At 38.1% G+C, this 16,141-nt stretch overlaps 1 protein-coding gene across 3 annotated transcripts in view; it reads right to left on the reverse strand.

Annotated features, from left to right (window-relative positions):
• Positions 1 to 16,141, reverse strand: part of SUPT3H (SPT3 homolog, SAGA and STAGA complex component) — a 519,913-nt gene that overhangs the window by 123,668 nt on the left and 380,104 nt on the right. For all 3 annotated transcript variants that reach the window (XM_055135058.1, XM_055135057.1, XM_055135059.1), the window contains exons 7-9: positions 12,815 to 12,890; positions 4,963 to 5,075; positions 2,614 to 2,721 (exon numbers count right to left, since the gene is read on the reverse strand). In XM_055135058.1, coding sequence (XP_054991033.1) covers positions 2,614 to 2,721; positions 4,963 to 5,075; positions 12,815 to 12,890 — 297 coding nt within the window. The remainder of the gene's footprint in view (positions 1 to 2,613; positions 2,722 to 4,962; positions 5,076 to 12,814; positions 12,891 to 16,141) is intronic.

Genomic DNA, 16,141 nt, shown 5'->3' on the forward strand with positions numbered 1-16,141 from the left:
CGGGGGACCATATGGGATGCTGGGATTCGAACCCGGGTTGGCTGTGTGCAAGTCAAACGCCCTACCCGCTATGCTATCGCTCCAGCCCCTAAAAACAGGTTTTTAATGGGCATAAATGTTTTAATTTCTACTTCGATTCCAAGGCAACCTGATTCTCCAAAGGGCATGAAATGATGTGAAACTTATGACCTGTACTAAAATGCTATGTATACAGCAAGTATCCTGTATATTTTTCAATTATTGCAGAATGGAGATTCATAAACCTGGGATCTGTAAGCTTCACAGATCCTTTTGACCCACAGAATGGTTTCTAATACCTGAAGTTATATGAAATATTCGCGAAAGTATTTATTGATAAAGGGTTTATGTTTTTTTTTATCAGATTTTCAAAGGGGTCTACAATCTGAAAATGATAAAAAATACTTTTTAGACATGGTTGGAGTTACCATCTTCATTACAGGTACTAATAGGGCATAGATGTAAATAAGGAACAGAAATAAAACAGAACATGGCCATTTTCATATTATATATTTCTCTCAACCTGATCCAACATTCACTTTACAAAAATTATACATGTAGAGGATGATGTAATATCTTTGCTGCCCTCAGGGTTATAGATCCAATTTAAATTTAAATATATATATATATATACTAGTAAAACAAATTTAAATATTGTCAAGTTCACTTAATAATGCTATTATACTTCTGGTTTTTAGGCATACATTTTTTTTTTTTTGTCAGTAGTGCTTAGTATTTAATACAAATCAGCTCAGGCAATTGTTGACCCAACAGGCAAAGTCTCCCATTTTTTTTTTTTTATAATTTATTTATTTTTAATTAGAGAATCACCGTGAGGGTACAGTTACAGATTTATACACTTTTGTGCTTATACTTCCCTCATACAAAGTTCGGGAACCCATCCCTTCACCAGTGCCCATTCTCCACCACCTGTAAACCCGGCGTCCCTCCCACCCTCCCCACTCCCATCTCCCCCCCACCCCACCCTGCCACTGTGGCAGGGCATTCCCTTCTGTTCTCTCTCTCTAATTAGCTGTTGTGGTTTGCAATAAAGGTGTTGAGTGGCCACTGTGCTCAGTCTCTAGCCCTCATTCAGCCCGCAACTCCCTTCCCCCACATGGCCTTCAACTACAATGTAGTTGGTGATCGCTTCTCTGAGTTGCCCTTTCCCCGGAACTTGAGGCCAGCCGCGAAGCCATGGGGTCAACCTCCTGGTACTTATTTCTACGGTTCTTGGGTATTAGTCTCCCACTCTGATATTCTATATACCATAGATGAGTGCAGTCTTTCTATGTCTGTCTCTCTCTTTCTGACTCATTTCACTCAGCATGAAACTTTTCATGCCCATCCACTTAACTACAAAATTCTTGACTTCCTTTTTTCTAACAGCTGCATAGTATTCCATTGTATAGATGTACCAAAGTTTCCTCAACCAGTCATCCGTTTTGGGGCATTCGGGTTTTTTCCAGATTCTGGCTATTGTAAACAGTGCTGCGATGAACATACATGTGCAGATGTTGTTTCGATTGTACTTTTTTGACTCTCTGGGATATATTCCCAGCAGTGGTATTGCTGGGTCAAATGGGAGCTCAACCTCTAGTTTTCTGAGAATCGTCCATACTGTTTTCCAAAAGGGCTGAACTAGCTGGCATTCCCACCAGCAGTGTAGAAGGGTCCCTTTCTCCCCACATCCTCTCCAACAGCGGTTGCTTTTGTTCTTTTGGATGTGTGCCAGTCTCTGTGGTGTGAGGTGGTATCTCATGGTTGTTTTGATCTGCATCTCTCTGATGATTAGTGATGCAGAGCACTTTTTCATGTGCCTTTTGGTTAGGCATACATTTTTAAAGACTACATGTACGTGACATGTACGTGACATGTAGTCTTTAAAAATGTGTGCCTAAAAACCAAAATATAATACAATGCATATGTAGACACGCACACACATATATATGAATATACATATATACACATATAAATATGATACATATATTAACCAAAAGTAGCAAAATTATTATAAATATCCTTCAAGTTGACAAGAAGACTATATAGGCCTCTTAGGTGGGAATCCTAGCAACATAAGCTGTATCAGAGAAGGAAGTAGCCTACACGTGATAGGGTGAATCTAAATACTGAGAATAAATTAAGCCATATTTCTTTAAATTTCATTAAGAGATGGATAGATAATTGGAATATGAAGTCAAAAATAAATAAATGAGATTATTATTATATGAAATTATTATTATATGAAAGTAATCTTAGACGTCCAAATACACAAGTAAATTTCTCAATGTCATTCAATTACCTAGACGTTACACATCTCCCACAGAAATCAGAAATACTTCACAATTACCCCACTGTCACAGAAGGGCCACGAAAGCTTAAAAAAACAAACACAAATAAGTACACACAAAATAAAATTAACTAGGACCTAGAACAAAGCAGGTGCTCAACAGAGTCATTTGAATATTTAATGTATTGTGATTACTTAAATATTATGCACTTCTTCAGAATATTTTTCAAAGAACTTCTAATGTAAATCTTAAACATGAGGAAGCAATTCATGAATGTGTCAGTTAAAGATTTTTTGATACTAACCTCGGTAGAGTTGTGATACTGAATGAAGGTTGCAGAAATGGCATGACTGAAGGGGTCCCCTGCCTTGGTTACCATGTCCTGCCTCACAAGAAGAGCCAGGTCCACTAACTAGAAGGTGAGAGAAAATAAAGTTACAAAGTTGGAAAGAACCACAAATGAAATTGAAGTTACACAACTAAAAGAAATATATTCCCAATGCTATAATAATAATGTTTGTCCAGAAAAAGAAAAAAAATCCAAATATCTATATTGTGGACATGATCATGCATTTTCATTCACTGAAGGGAGAATGTATCCACCCATGAATAAATGACAGATTCTGACCACCGAATGGAGCAGTTCTCGAATTTTATTTCCCAACTATCTGGGAGACATTTGGGCAGGAGAGAGGAAGCAACTGGACCAAGTGCATGCCTAGGATTGAACCCAGACCTTCCCTGTTCCCCTGAGCACTGCCAGAGGTGACCTTCAAGCACAGATGCCAGGAGTAGCTTTTAGCACTGACAGATGTGCCTCTCCCCCCAAAACAAAAATAAAGAAATAAATAAAATACAGACCTAAGAATAGAATATTACGAAGTGATCGAGCACATGCCTAGCATGCATGAGGCCCTGAGTTGTGTTCCTAGCCCTGCAGCCTTCCCTAGGTGTGGCTGGAGATAGTCCTGGTGGTCCCAGCACATACCACTGGGCCTGCACTGCTGGGTCTGAGCACTGCTGAGAGCGACCTCCATTTATGAGCATGACACTAATTATTCTATATCTAATATTATGTATCACTTGTATCACTTCACTTGTTGTCCTGTTGCTCATCAATTTGCTCAAGTGGGTGCCAGTAACGTCTCCATTCATGTCTGTCCTTCCCAGTGCTGCCGTACTGGGGGCCCTTTCAGGGTCAGGGGAACAAGGTCCATTATTGTTACTGTTTTTGGCATATCAAATACACCACGGGTAGTTTGCCAGGCTCTGCCTGCGGGCAGGATACTGCATCGCTCTCTTCCAGGAGCTTTGCTTTATAGTCTCTGGATCTTGGCTGCTGACTAGATCATATGGACAGTTTGTGGGTGTGACTGTCAAGCTACTGGAAAACTGGGATCTGGGTGGAGGACGCCCAGTCCTGATCTGAGCAGGCTTGGAGATCTCAGTCACGGGTTCCGCAAACCTGGGTTCCTCTGCCGGTTCCTTCAGGCTCATCTGAGCATGTGGAGAGTGGCCTTGAGTATGGCTGTGGCTGGGTTCTGGAGGTTTTCAGCTGTCGGGGTTCTGCTTGAGGCGGGGAGGGAAACTCAACGTGCCCCCCTTGGAGGGTGCCCCGGTGAAGACAGCCTGGTGCGGGAACCCGTGGCTGAGATCTCCAACCCTGTTCAGATCAGGACTTGGCCTCCTCCACCCAGATCCCCCATTTCCAGTAGCTTGGCAGTCACACCCACAAACTGCCCCCAGTGCCATGTAATCTCACCAACGGTCAAGATCCAGAGACTATAAAACAAAGCTCCCACAAGAGAGCCAACACCGTTTTTTCCTGGAGTGTGTGGCCGCAAACGTGATCTCTTATGCTCTAGCCCACTGATGTACCTAAAGCAGCACACATGTGTTTGGTTTTAACATTCTTTCTTGTATTCTCTTATATACCAGCTTAAAGGGCCTCGGAATAAAATCAACAACCTTTACACATTTCCCTCTTATTGTGGTGTGAAGATGCTTGCTGGTTGGGTGGGTGTTTGAATATTATCTGTAATGAACCATTATGAACTACTTTATGAAAATAAAATGTATAGAAATCGCAAAAAAAAGAAATTATAAATATAACAATCTTGTTATTAAAGTTAAAATGGAGTTATATGCTCCAAGATTCAAGATTCTGATCTGGTAGGTCTGCCTTGAAGTACAGTCTAGGAATATAAGGAGATGTTAATGCTTGCAGTCCAATTTCTTGCGAAACTTTTGGAGGACAATATTTCCAGATCTGGAATTTGGCAAACACTCTAGTAGACTGTACATTTGTAGAAAGGTATTTTTTAAAGACTGAAAATAATATCTACGCAATGCAGATCTGTATTTAGAACTGAACGCTGAGGAAACTATGCGTATTCCATTTCTGGTTATAACAAAGTTGCTCAAAGCTTCCTACAATAGCTATGACTGTTAAGAAATATAACTAAACTAAATTTCAGGAATTTATTAGTATAACTGTCACAGGAGAAAATTCTTGGCTTCCTTTTGGTGTAACAAGTAGGAAGGATCGGATTATGGGCACGGAGAAGGAGAAACCAGTCAGATATGACTGTATGTCATGTATGACATTCTAATCATGTCAGATATAATCAAATATGGCAGATTGGATTCTTACCTGTGCCACCGTTTCATATGCTAAATAGGCTAAAATTTCCATAGCGACAGCATTGGGTTTTATCTCCATACTGTTGCAGTCCAACCAATCCCTAAACTTGGAGGCTTTTTTGGCTGTAATTTAAAACAAAAGTAGAGAAAACTTAATTTTTGAACGGTTTTAATAACCCATATTATCATCACAAAATGAAAAACACATTCCTTGAAGATTTCAAATGATAATGAATGCATTAGATGAATAACAAATTAACCAGAGATTAAATATTTTGGTGTTTCATTGGTGCATAGATATTGCTCCAGAAAAAAACTTGATGCATTTGTGTCCTTTATTTGTATATATACTACATAACATAGTCTGTTAAACCATTCAAGTTTACTACTATGGAAATATGGAAATTGATTTTTTTTTCTTTTTGGGTCACACCTGGCAATGCACTGGGGTTACTCCTGGCTCTGCACTCAGGAACTACTCCTGGCGGTGCTCAGGGGACAATATGGGATGCTAGGAATCGAACCCGGGTCAGCTGAGTGCAAGTTGAATACCTTACCCACTGTACTACTGTTCCAGACCCACTATCGAATTCTTGTGTAATGAAAATCCTACAAGAAAAGTAACATAAAGGAACTGTACTTTTAACATCTTTCCAAATGTGTTTATCTCTAGACAGGCTCCAGGTCATACAGTGAGAATTAATGAAATAAACTGATATCTGACCTGACCTAAGCCAGCAGTAACATTTTTCTGGTTACAGAAGTATCTAAATTTAAAGTGTGATTCTCAAAACCACCAAGACTCCTTCCAATCTACCTTTATTTTATTTCTTTCCTGAAATGTCAACTGGTTCCAGTATAATTGTCTGTGCTTGACTCCTGCTCCTTCTCCTTCCCAGAATACCTTCCAATCACTCTCCATTCACAGGATTCTTCCCCTCACTGGCTAGATGGGGATTATCCCACTCAAGCCATTTATTTAATGTTTATACCTTTTTGAGCTGTATACCTTTGTGTATACTTATATTTCTCATAATACTACAAACTCCTCATGTGAAAACATTATAGATGGTCCCTTTCTATGTACCTAACAGTACCAAGCATATGGAAGCTTCCATTAAGCATAACTACCAGAGTAAATTTGGTATGGGACTTTCATTAGACATTACTAATTTAACTAGTAAGACAGAATGATTGATATAGTGAAGATTTAATCATACTGCTGGTTTAATTGTTTTAAACCACGGATTATTCTTTTGATTAATCTGGTCCCACAGGTCTATAAAACAGTTAACAGTAACTCGAAGTATGATGTTTTGATCCTTACAGATACAATCTTCAGGATTCCACATACACAAGCGTTTTCTTCTAAATAAATCATAGCAGACATTAAGTCCTGCTATCAAAGTACATATCCAAAGTTGTCAACTGTGGCAGAATTATGATAATCCCCCTTAAAGCTATCTCCCTGAAGTAACCAATCTTCCAAATGCTCTCTGACATGTAACATTCCATCTAACTGGCAAGCTGCAATAGCTCACAAACACTTGTTTAACATCTGTGGAATACTTCTGAAGTTAAAAGTTAACAGGCAGCAATTTGGCAAGATCAATATAATGTGCCTTATTCCTTTCTCCTCTGACAGATTGTTAGGAACACAGAAACAGATAGTTGGTGATTAAGTTCTGAAGAATTATTATTATTATAATTTTGGTTTGGGGGCACATACAGCTGTCCGGGCTCTGAGCTCAGGGATCCTAGTGGTACCGGTGATTAAATCTGGGTCTGCCGCATGCCAGGCAAACACCTTATCGACTATACTATTTCTCTGGCTCCTAAACAATTTTATATATTTATATATTTGTTTATTTACTTATTCATTGCTTTTTGGGTCACACCCAGTGATGCACAGGGGTTACTCCTGGCTTATGCACTCAGGAATTACTCCTGGTGGTGCTCGGGGGATGCTGGGAATCGAACCCAGGTTGGCTGTGTACAGGGTAAATGCCTTACCTGCCGTGCTATCACTCCAGTCCCTAGAACAATTTATTTTAAAGTGAGAGAAAGAATAGTTCTTAATATTCTCTCAGGTCTATCCACTTGAGCAACAGAATTAGCAGACACTTCCCTAAAGTCTAAACACTGAAATGGAAGGGCAAGGACCAGAATCCACCACTGTATCCTGAGCACTGAATGTAGTGGCAGGCATTAACAGACCACAGTAAATATTTCTAGAAGAAATGAAGGAACGGATGAATTAGCAAACAGATGAGAGATATTTCTTTAATGAAAGTGTAGTATCAAATTTTTCTATGAGTAATAAAAGATGAATAAATGTTCCATTAAAAAACCTTGGGTAACTGCTATTCCAGCAACAAATGATTCTTTGAGGTAATTTTTTCACTGTCACAAGAAAAAGAACTGCTCAGAGATAGTCTTCCAGGGTATTGCTGATTGCGGGAGCGGGGGAGGGAGGGGAAAGGCACAGAAAGTTCTAGGTTCGATAGTTTCTTTCCCTTGGAATGAATAATCAATTATCTTCTCGATATCACGAAAAAGGGCAATCATACAAACTGATCATCAATTTAAGTAGAATCCTGAAGTGATCAAAAATTCCTAGAATTATCAGATTTCTAACACAAGCTGGGTTTTCAGTGGTTCGATTCCTAGGTCCCTCTCGGAGAGCCCAGCAAGCTACTGAGAGTATCCCGCCCGCACAGCAGAGCCTGGCAAGCTACCAGTGGTGTATTTGATACGCCTTTTGGCATACAGACAGTAGCAACAAGTCTCACAGTGGAGATGTTACTGGTGCCCGCTCGAGCAAATTGATGAACAATGGGATGACAGTGCTACAGTGCTATTGAAAATAAAATTCTCTATATAGTAATTTTCATTGAGACATTTAAGGTCAGTAAATTTCTATGTGCATTTTTCCCCATAAATGATTGCAAACAAAATTCAGGTATATCTTTATAATCCATTCATTCATCTCTACATTTTATTTTATTCTTACAATCTCAATAATTTTTTTTTTTGGCTTATACCCAGCGATGCACAGGGGTTACTCCTGGCTCATGCACTCAGGAATTAACTCCTGGCGGTACTCAGAGGACCATATGGGATGCTGGGAATTGAACCTGGGTCGGCCACGTGCAAGGCAAATGCCCTACCGGCTATGCTATTGCTTCAGCCTCATCACTTTTATTTATTTATTTTTATTTTTTTATATATTTTTATTTTTTTTATTGAATCACCATGTGGAAAGTTACAAAGTTCTCAGGTTTATGACTCAGTTATACAATACTCAAACACCCATCCCTTCACCCATGCCCATATTCCACCACCAAAGACCCCAGTATACCTCCCACCTCCCACCCCGCCCCCATCCCTGCTTGCTTAGTTGATAAATTTCACTTCATTTTCACTTTACCTTGATTACATTCCCTATTTCAACACAACATTCAGTATTGTTGGAGTTTTCCCCCAAGAAAGACAGCCCTACTGCCAATGCAGCATTTGATAATTAGTTTTCCACTGCTGAGACTGAAAAGATATGAAGTCCCGTTGTTTCAAGTACATAGAATTTTTCCCCCCTCCTTCCCGCGCCACCAAGTTCGTGCCTGCTTAATGAATAGTCCTCATATTATGGCTGACACCACGCCGCCCGACAAGAAAAAAGGATATTTCCAGTCCTGGCCGGCGTGGGGCTATGGCTTAGTTCAGTCTAGAGACATGGCTGCAAGTAGTTTCTGGAACCGGAAGTAGTCTAGTTAGGCTCCGGATTCTGGTTGATCAGCAGCATCGCGGCCACACACAAGTGTGGCCACCCGGGTTGAGTCTTGGCGGAGCATGCACTGGTATCAGCCCGAGACTTCCCAAGCGTCCCACTGTTCCAAGTATATAGTTTTTTTTTTCCCCCTCCCATTCCTGCGCCTCTAAGTTCGTGCCTGCTTAATAGACTTCATAATATGGTGGACACCACACCGCGTTTCTCCCAGAAAAGGGAAAAGAACCGAGAAAGAAGGATACTTCCTCACCTCGGCCGGCGTGGGGCTTTGGCTTAGTTCACAGTCTAAAGAAATAGCTGCTACTTTGATTACCTTCAATATTTCAACAAAAAACTCAGTACTATGTTTGGAGTTTCCCTCCACAGTAAGACCTGCTAAAAAGGAACCTTTTCACGTTGCTGACAATCAAGATACTAGGTCACGCGGCTGCAACAGCAGCCGCGCGGTTTGGGATTTCTATATGAAGTCCAGGGAAAATTCTTTTGGTAATTGCATCACTGTGATCTTTTACTTCCCTTTTGTGGTGCTCACATGATGGAGGAGCCTGGAGAGAAGAACCGTGCCCCGCTGGCGGCGCATGGGCCAGTAGCTCCAATCACACAGTTTGGAGGCATTTTTGGGGTGCTGCTCGTGTCCAAAGTTGTTCAGTTGCCTCCGGGGTCGAGCTCGAGTGGTCGCAAAAAGGAGCGTACCCACATGGCGCTGTGCTTAAATATCGGCACAGGGCGGATCCGGAAGTCCCGCCCCCTCGGCTTTCCCGGGCTTCCCACGGGTTCCTGCATACTCTAAAAACCGGCAGTTGCCTCGCTTCATTCAATAAGAGAGAGTTGAGAGAGAAAAGACCATACCCCGCTGAAGGCGCAGCCTCATCACTTTTAATAGTCTTTCCATTACTGACTTTCCCTTCTCTGCAATGCTTATTACACACTGAAGAAATTCTTCTGTTGCTTCAAGATTTTCAAAAATCACACTCACTAGATTCTTGATTAAGAATACTAGTCATTCTCTAGCCCTAGCTAGAGACACAGTATAGCAGGTAAGGCACTTGTCTTGTAAGCGGCTGACATTGGTTCAATCTCTAGAACATGGGTTCAATCTCTAGAACATGGTATCATCACTCAAGTCCCACCGGACGTGACTCCTAAGTAAGTCAGGAGTAAGTTTGGGGCCACAGCTAGGTATGGCCCCAAAACCAGAACACAAAACAAAACAACCTCCCTCCTCATCACCCCCTACACACACACACACACACACACACACACACACACTTTTGGATTTTAAATAACCTCACTTAAATGGCATGGTTTTTCCTGGAACATTTTATAGTAGTGATTCCTTCCTTACTTCTTTTTATATTTACTTAATGGTCAAATTTTATTTAGATCCCCATATATCAGAGGACTAGGTGGAAAAAATTTCATTCCTAGTCTCTGTCACTGGCATAGATACAGAACAAGTAGATAGCTAACTCCTTATCAACAAAAGAATCTAATAGGCAATGAATTGCATAAATACCTATCCTATAATTTCCTACTTAGCTAAAGTACAGTTCATGTATGAGTTCAAAGTAAAGCCAGGATGAGCATAAAAATGAGAGCCTAGACACTTGAAGAGTCTTAGGAAAACAAAAGTATGACAAGAAGAAACTTTTGATTATTATCAAAATAATTTAAAATAATTTCTAACCCCCCAAATTCTATTCTGAAAAGTTATCTGTGTGCCTATGTTAACTGCAGCATTATTCACAATAGCTAAAATCTGTAAACAAACCAAGTGTCTAAAAAAAATGAGTGGATAAAGAAACATGGTATATAGGGATAGTGGAATGCTACAGATGAAATCATACAATTCACAGTTACATGAATGGACTTGGAGAGTTATTATGCTGAGTGAAGTTAGTCGAAAGCTGAGGGACAGATACAAAATGATCTCTCAGATATGGCATATAAAGAAACATAGTTAGGGAACAACAAATGCCAAAAGGCAACAAAAACCTGAGAACTGGTCCACAGAAATGAGCTTGCTGTGGTGGGAGGAGTGGGGTTGGCTTAGGTGGCAGGGTAAGTGTGGGGGCACCGGAACAATGATGGAGGGTGTGGTGTTAAAAGTTGTATGCATGAAACACTAACACTAGCAGTATTATAAACCATGAAATCAAAAAGAAAAAATATTATTTAAAAAAAGCAATGAAGAGACAGTATAGCAGGTAAAGTGCTTGCCTTGCACATGGCTGAACCAAGTTTGATACTTTGTTACAGAATGACAATTTATCACACACACATACACACACATATATTCACACACACATACACACACATATATACACACACAGGTTAATGGAGAAAAATGAAAAAAAACAAATAGAACAAAGGAAGAATAAAATTTAAAATAATTTTATGTACTATTTACAAAACCACACACAAAACAGAAGACTGAAAAGAAGGATTGAAAAAAGATTTGCCACATTATAATTAAATTAAAGCTTTGTGAATTTTGAACAACTCTAAGAAAGTGATGATTTGACTTATATAAATAAAAGACTGCTGAATATGACAGTGTCCTGAATCTACAACTGGCCCTCAGCCTATAGATTTATAAAGATGTCATTTGAAAATGTACCAATAGTCCCAATTAGTAAATTTAAGGCAAATGTAACAATATCACCAATTCCTGTAGATTGTAATTTAATGGGTGATAAAGAAAAAATTAAGTTTGGTATGCTTTTTATACTATAATTATTTCATATATAAAGTTACAATCTATTGAATATTATTAGTTTAAGTTATAAAAAAATCTGACTTTCAAACAAAGGATGTATCGGGACATGTCAATTAACATGCTTTAATACAAAATAAAACTTTTGTTTCTTTCAGCGAAGTAGATTGAAAATATGATTTAAAGAATAGTTCAATAGCACTACATGTTACTTTATAAACTGAACTTTATACTTATAAAAGTCTTGAATGCCATTTTTAAACTAAAAATTATAATACAAAAACCTCTCATTTGCTGAAATTACCATGATCTGAAGTGTCATTCACTTAATGCTTTACAGATGTATGATGATGCCAGATTGTTAGTCAGACTGCAAAGTATATTTAGTCAGGGGGGAAAAAGTCTTCCAAAAGATGTTTTCCTATATTTTACTGACATTTACATGGGGCACTATTTGAAATGTGTCATTTATTTGTATTTTATATCTATAAATGAAGCTCTCATTTTTCTTTTTCTAAACCAATTACGCTGTTATTATGGCCACAATAACAGCTCTTTGTTTAAAGACAGCATTGTGTCTATAATCCCTCAAACCAAGGTCATGTGCTATTTTGTCATATTTCTAATTGGACTCTTGTCATACTTACTCTTTGACCTTTAGCCTGTGAGTCTTAGTCATCACTTGACTGTTCCTATGAAGATATTGTGCTAAGCAATCTAGCTCACTATTTATTATTAGCTTTCCGTACTTTAAGTAATCCTGAGTGGAGTGATGGGATACTAATTTTAACTGAGTGTTAGATGAACAAGTACTAATAATGAATTTGGCTAACACCAAATGCACACCACAGCAGGAAGGTACAGATAAAAATTGAAAAAAAAGCCTATGTATTGATAAGTTCTTTTGTAATAATATGACTTAGGTATAAATTTATGGAGCATTTGGTATGTATTAATTTTAGGGCTTTTAAATATCATGGCCATACTACTAGATTCATTATGGGTCAAATATAATCATAAAAAATATTCTAAGTATGAGCAAGAACTGAAAAAATGTCTTAAATGGAATATTAAGAAAAACAGTATTTTTCTTACTAAAAGTAGTGTGAAGAATTAACATTTCTCTGTGTATTACTAACACCCTTTAAAATCTCCCCATACTATTAATTGCAAAATAGTAGAGTCAGGTAAAAATTTTTATAGGCTCTCCAACAATGTAGAGACTGTTTCTATAATAGTTATAACTATGAATACACTAAATTACCAATTTTTAAGGACTAGAGATCATATCATACTTTAGTATTTATGTAACACATAATCTTTTAAACATGTAATGAAGCAAAATAAAATAATACTTACAGAAACTTAACTGTCGACTTTCACAGAATTCTGCATATTGAGCTGAGTCCATAATTCGAGTTTGCCTTTCTGCTCTCTAAAATATAAAATAGAGACACAACTGTTAAGTTTTCACAGGTAAAACTTAGACATGAAATTTCATTTTACTTTCTTACTCCAGTTGAAGTTTAGTACTATCATACGTATAATGCTATACAAAATTATGTCACTAAAGTTGTTTTTTTTCCCTTTTGAAAATAAAGTTTAAGATACTCTTCCTTCTTTTGTAAAAAAAAATACAAAAACATAAAACTAAACACCTCACTTCTTAGACTGTGTATTTCTAAATTTTCTTACCTTCACCACTCTTTTCAAGAAAAACTATGAGAATGTAATAAGATCAAATAGAAAAATAATTAACCATTATTGCCTATCTGCTTTAAGGCTGGTGTTTTACAACGTTAAATAGAAGTCAATGAATGGATCATATATTTCCCTTCAGTTCAAACATGGAGCCAGAGCTAACAAATTCAAATTTTAACTGCAAAGAAAAATAAAGGGAAAGGTAAATACAACACAAATCCTTTAATCTGAGTCCAGGTATGATTCAGAGTTTGGTATAGGTTCATTCATGCATTTTTTAATTCAGTATAGCAGATGTTTGCTGCTTCATTGTCCCACAAGAGGTAGGATAATTATAATTCAATCATAGTTTGGTGGGAAAGAATATAACCACTTCTGCTTCCTTGGCAAGGGAAGCATTTGGGAAAAAGACAGATGGGTACTTGGACTGAGTTTCTGGTCAGTAGAGAAAAAAAAAACAAATCCCTGAGATTTCTATTTCTTCTTTCTACTTTGGAGAGATTTTCACAATTTTCTTTCTTTCCTTCTCTTCATTTTTAAAATTATATCTCACTTTTTCTTGGTGGGGGTAGGTTTCCCCAGCAGTGCTCTGGGGCCCCGGGTACACTCCCTGTATAACACTAGGTCTCATGCTGCTCAGATCCAACAGGGCTGTGGGCCTGCAAGTGTTTGGCAAAACGGGACTCCAGGCCTAGCATCTACAAGGTATACACTCCACCTTTTGAACTATCTCTGCTGCTCCAGGAACGATGATGTTTTGGTTTTTGATTTATTGGTGATGTTTGGGAATGAACCTAGGACCTCAAACATGCAAGGCAAGAATTTTACCACTGGTCCCCAGCAGGTTTTCTTTATCATAATTACTGAAGCATTAAAGTATCATTTCTAACACCTAGATATTTTAATATTTAAAACTGAAATTGTTCTTTTTTCATTTTCAGTCATTTTAATTTAAATAAAATTACATTTAAATCACTTAATCTGAATGGAGCTCAAGTTAATTCAACTTAATTTCAATGATTTATCAATTAATGGAAAGAATAAAGATGCATTAGAAAAGAAGATGGGATGGGTGGGTGTTAAAATAAGATTTATAAACTACTGTGGTTCCTTCTAAGACTAGTGACTAATTTTTTCCCCTTCTCTTTCTTCCCTTTGTTTTTCCCTAATCTCTCCCCAATCCCCACATACTCATAGACACTACATATGCTGATGCAAACCTGACTTGCATATCTGCCTCTGGGTTCAAGTTTCCTTTAATATTCATATCCTATTAACAATTAAATATTATATATGAATATGTGTACATTGTATATATTCCCTGTCTGTGTATCTAAAACATTATTTTTCTTTGCGAGTATTTTATTGGGCGAGATTTTACATACTTATAAGTACTTGTTGATACAGCAAATGATTTAGACTTCTCTCATTTTAATATATCTGACATATGACTTAATAAATGTTTGCCAAAGGAATATAGGAAGTAAGAAGAAACTGATGTTTTCTGAACATAAAATCAATTACTAATGTGTTTGCTAACAAACACACAAAAAGCTTCTAAGACTGAAAACACTTTATCTGATATTTTATATATGTAAGCAAGAAGCGAGACGAGAGAGAAAGAGAGAGAGAGAACGAGTGCTAGAGAGGTGCCTGCCACAGAGGCAGGCAATGGGGGGAGGGGTGTGGGAGGGAAACTGGGGATACTGGTGGTGGAAAATGTACACTGGTGAAGAAAACATTACCTGACTGAAACCCATTCATGAACAACTCTGTACCTGTATCTCACTGTGTGATTCCATAAAAACAAATAAAATATTTTTAAAAATTTGCTTCTGTTTATATGCTTTAGTAGTTGACATAGCTGATAAATTTTCAAGTCAGTGAAAGTTAGAAAGACTAATCCTAAGAGGTTATGGTTGCCTGATTTACCAGCTCTCATTGAGTGTATCTATTTGAAATTATTTTTGAACTGCAAAGTCTATCCTCTAACTAAATTTCAAAGACACTAAAGAACTTTAAATTATTACTACCAACTTCCTTTCAAACACCCTCTTCCTTGTCTATTCTCTTTTCTTGATTAAACATCCTGACTTGCTTTTAATTCCTTTAGGTTCTGAGCAGTAACCTTTGATCTCAAGAGACCCATAAAGATGGCCAGAGGGCATAAACAGAAACCTATTCACTGAGTGTCTTGCACACCACAGTCACACAGTCAAAGCAGAGCTGTCAGTTCCATAGCAAATACTGACAGGCAGTAGAAAATCACGACACACTAGACCCAGAGGTCAGTTCCAAGTTCAACTTGTTCTATTCCTTTCACAAGTTCAATAACCTAAGCACATGATTTGTGTGCAGGAGGCTTAAGTTCCATGCCCTGCATCAGTGACCCAAGAACTTACGTGAGGGGTCCCTAAACACTAAGCCAGGACTAGCCCCTGGGCCCTCCTGGTTTGGCCCCAGACACCCTCTAAAAGAAGGAAACAGTTTCTGAGAGAAGTGATTTGCTAATGGCACCCCAATTAAAAACAAAGTCCAGGACTCTCAGTCTCCGGGCTTGTCTATTTTTAAAAGATGTTTAATTTTTTTAATTTTTATTTTATTTTTTAATTGAAGCACAGTGAGATAGTTACAAAGCTGTTCATGATTGGGTGTCAGTCATATGTTCCAACACTGCTATTTTTATTATAAAATGCTATCTCCTACACTTGGTAGTCTTATCTCTGTACTTGTTTTGGGGATCCTCTAAATATTATACATTGTCTTACAAAAATATTATACATTGTCTTTTAAACAGGCTATTATATAGCCACTGTCACTGTCACTGTCATCCCATTGCTCATTGATTTGTTCGAGAACGCACCAGTGACGTCTCCATTGTGAGACTTGTTACTGTTTTTGGCATATCGAATACGCCACAGGTAGCTTGCCAGGCTCTGCCTTGTGGGCAAAATACTCTCGGTAGTTTGCCAGGCTCTCCGAGAG

The sequence above is a fragment of the Sorex araneus genome, chromosome 4 (genome assembly GCF_027595985.1).
Source record: "Sorex araneus isolate mSorAra2 chromosome 4, mSorAra2.pri, whole genome shotgun sequence".
Taxonomy (NCBI): domain Eukaryota; kingdom Metazoa; phylum Chordata; class Mammalia; order Eulipotyphla; family Soricidae; genus Sorex; species Sorex araneus.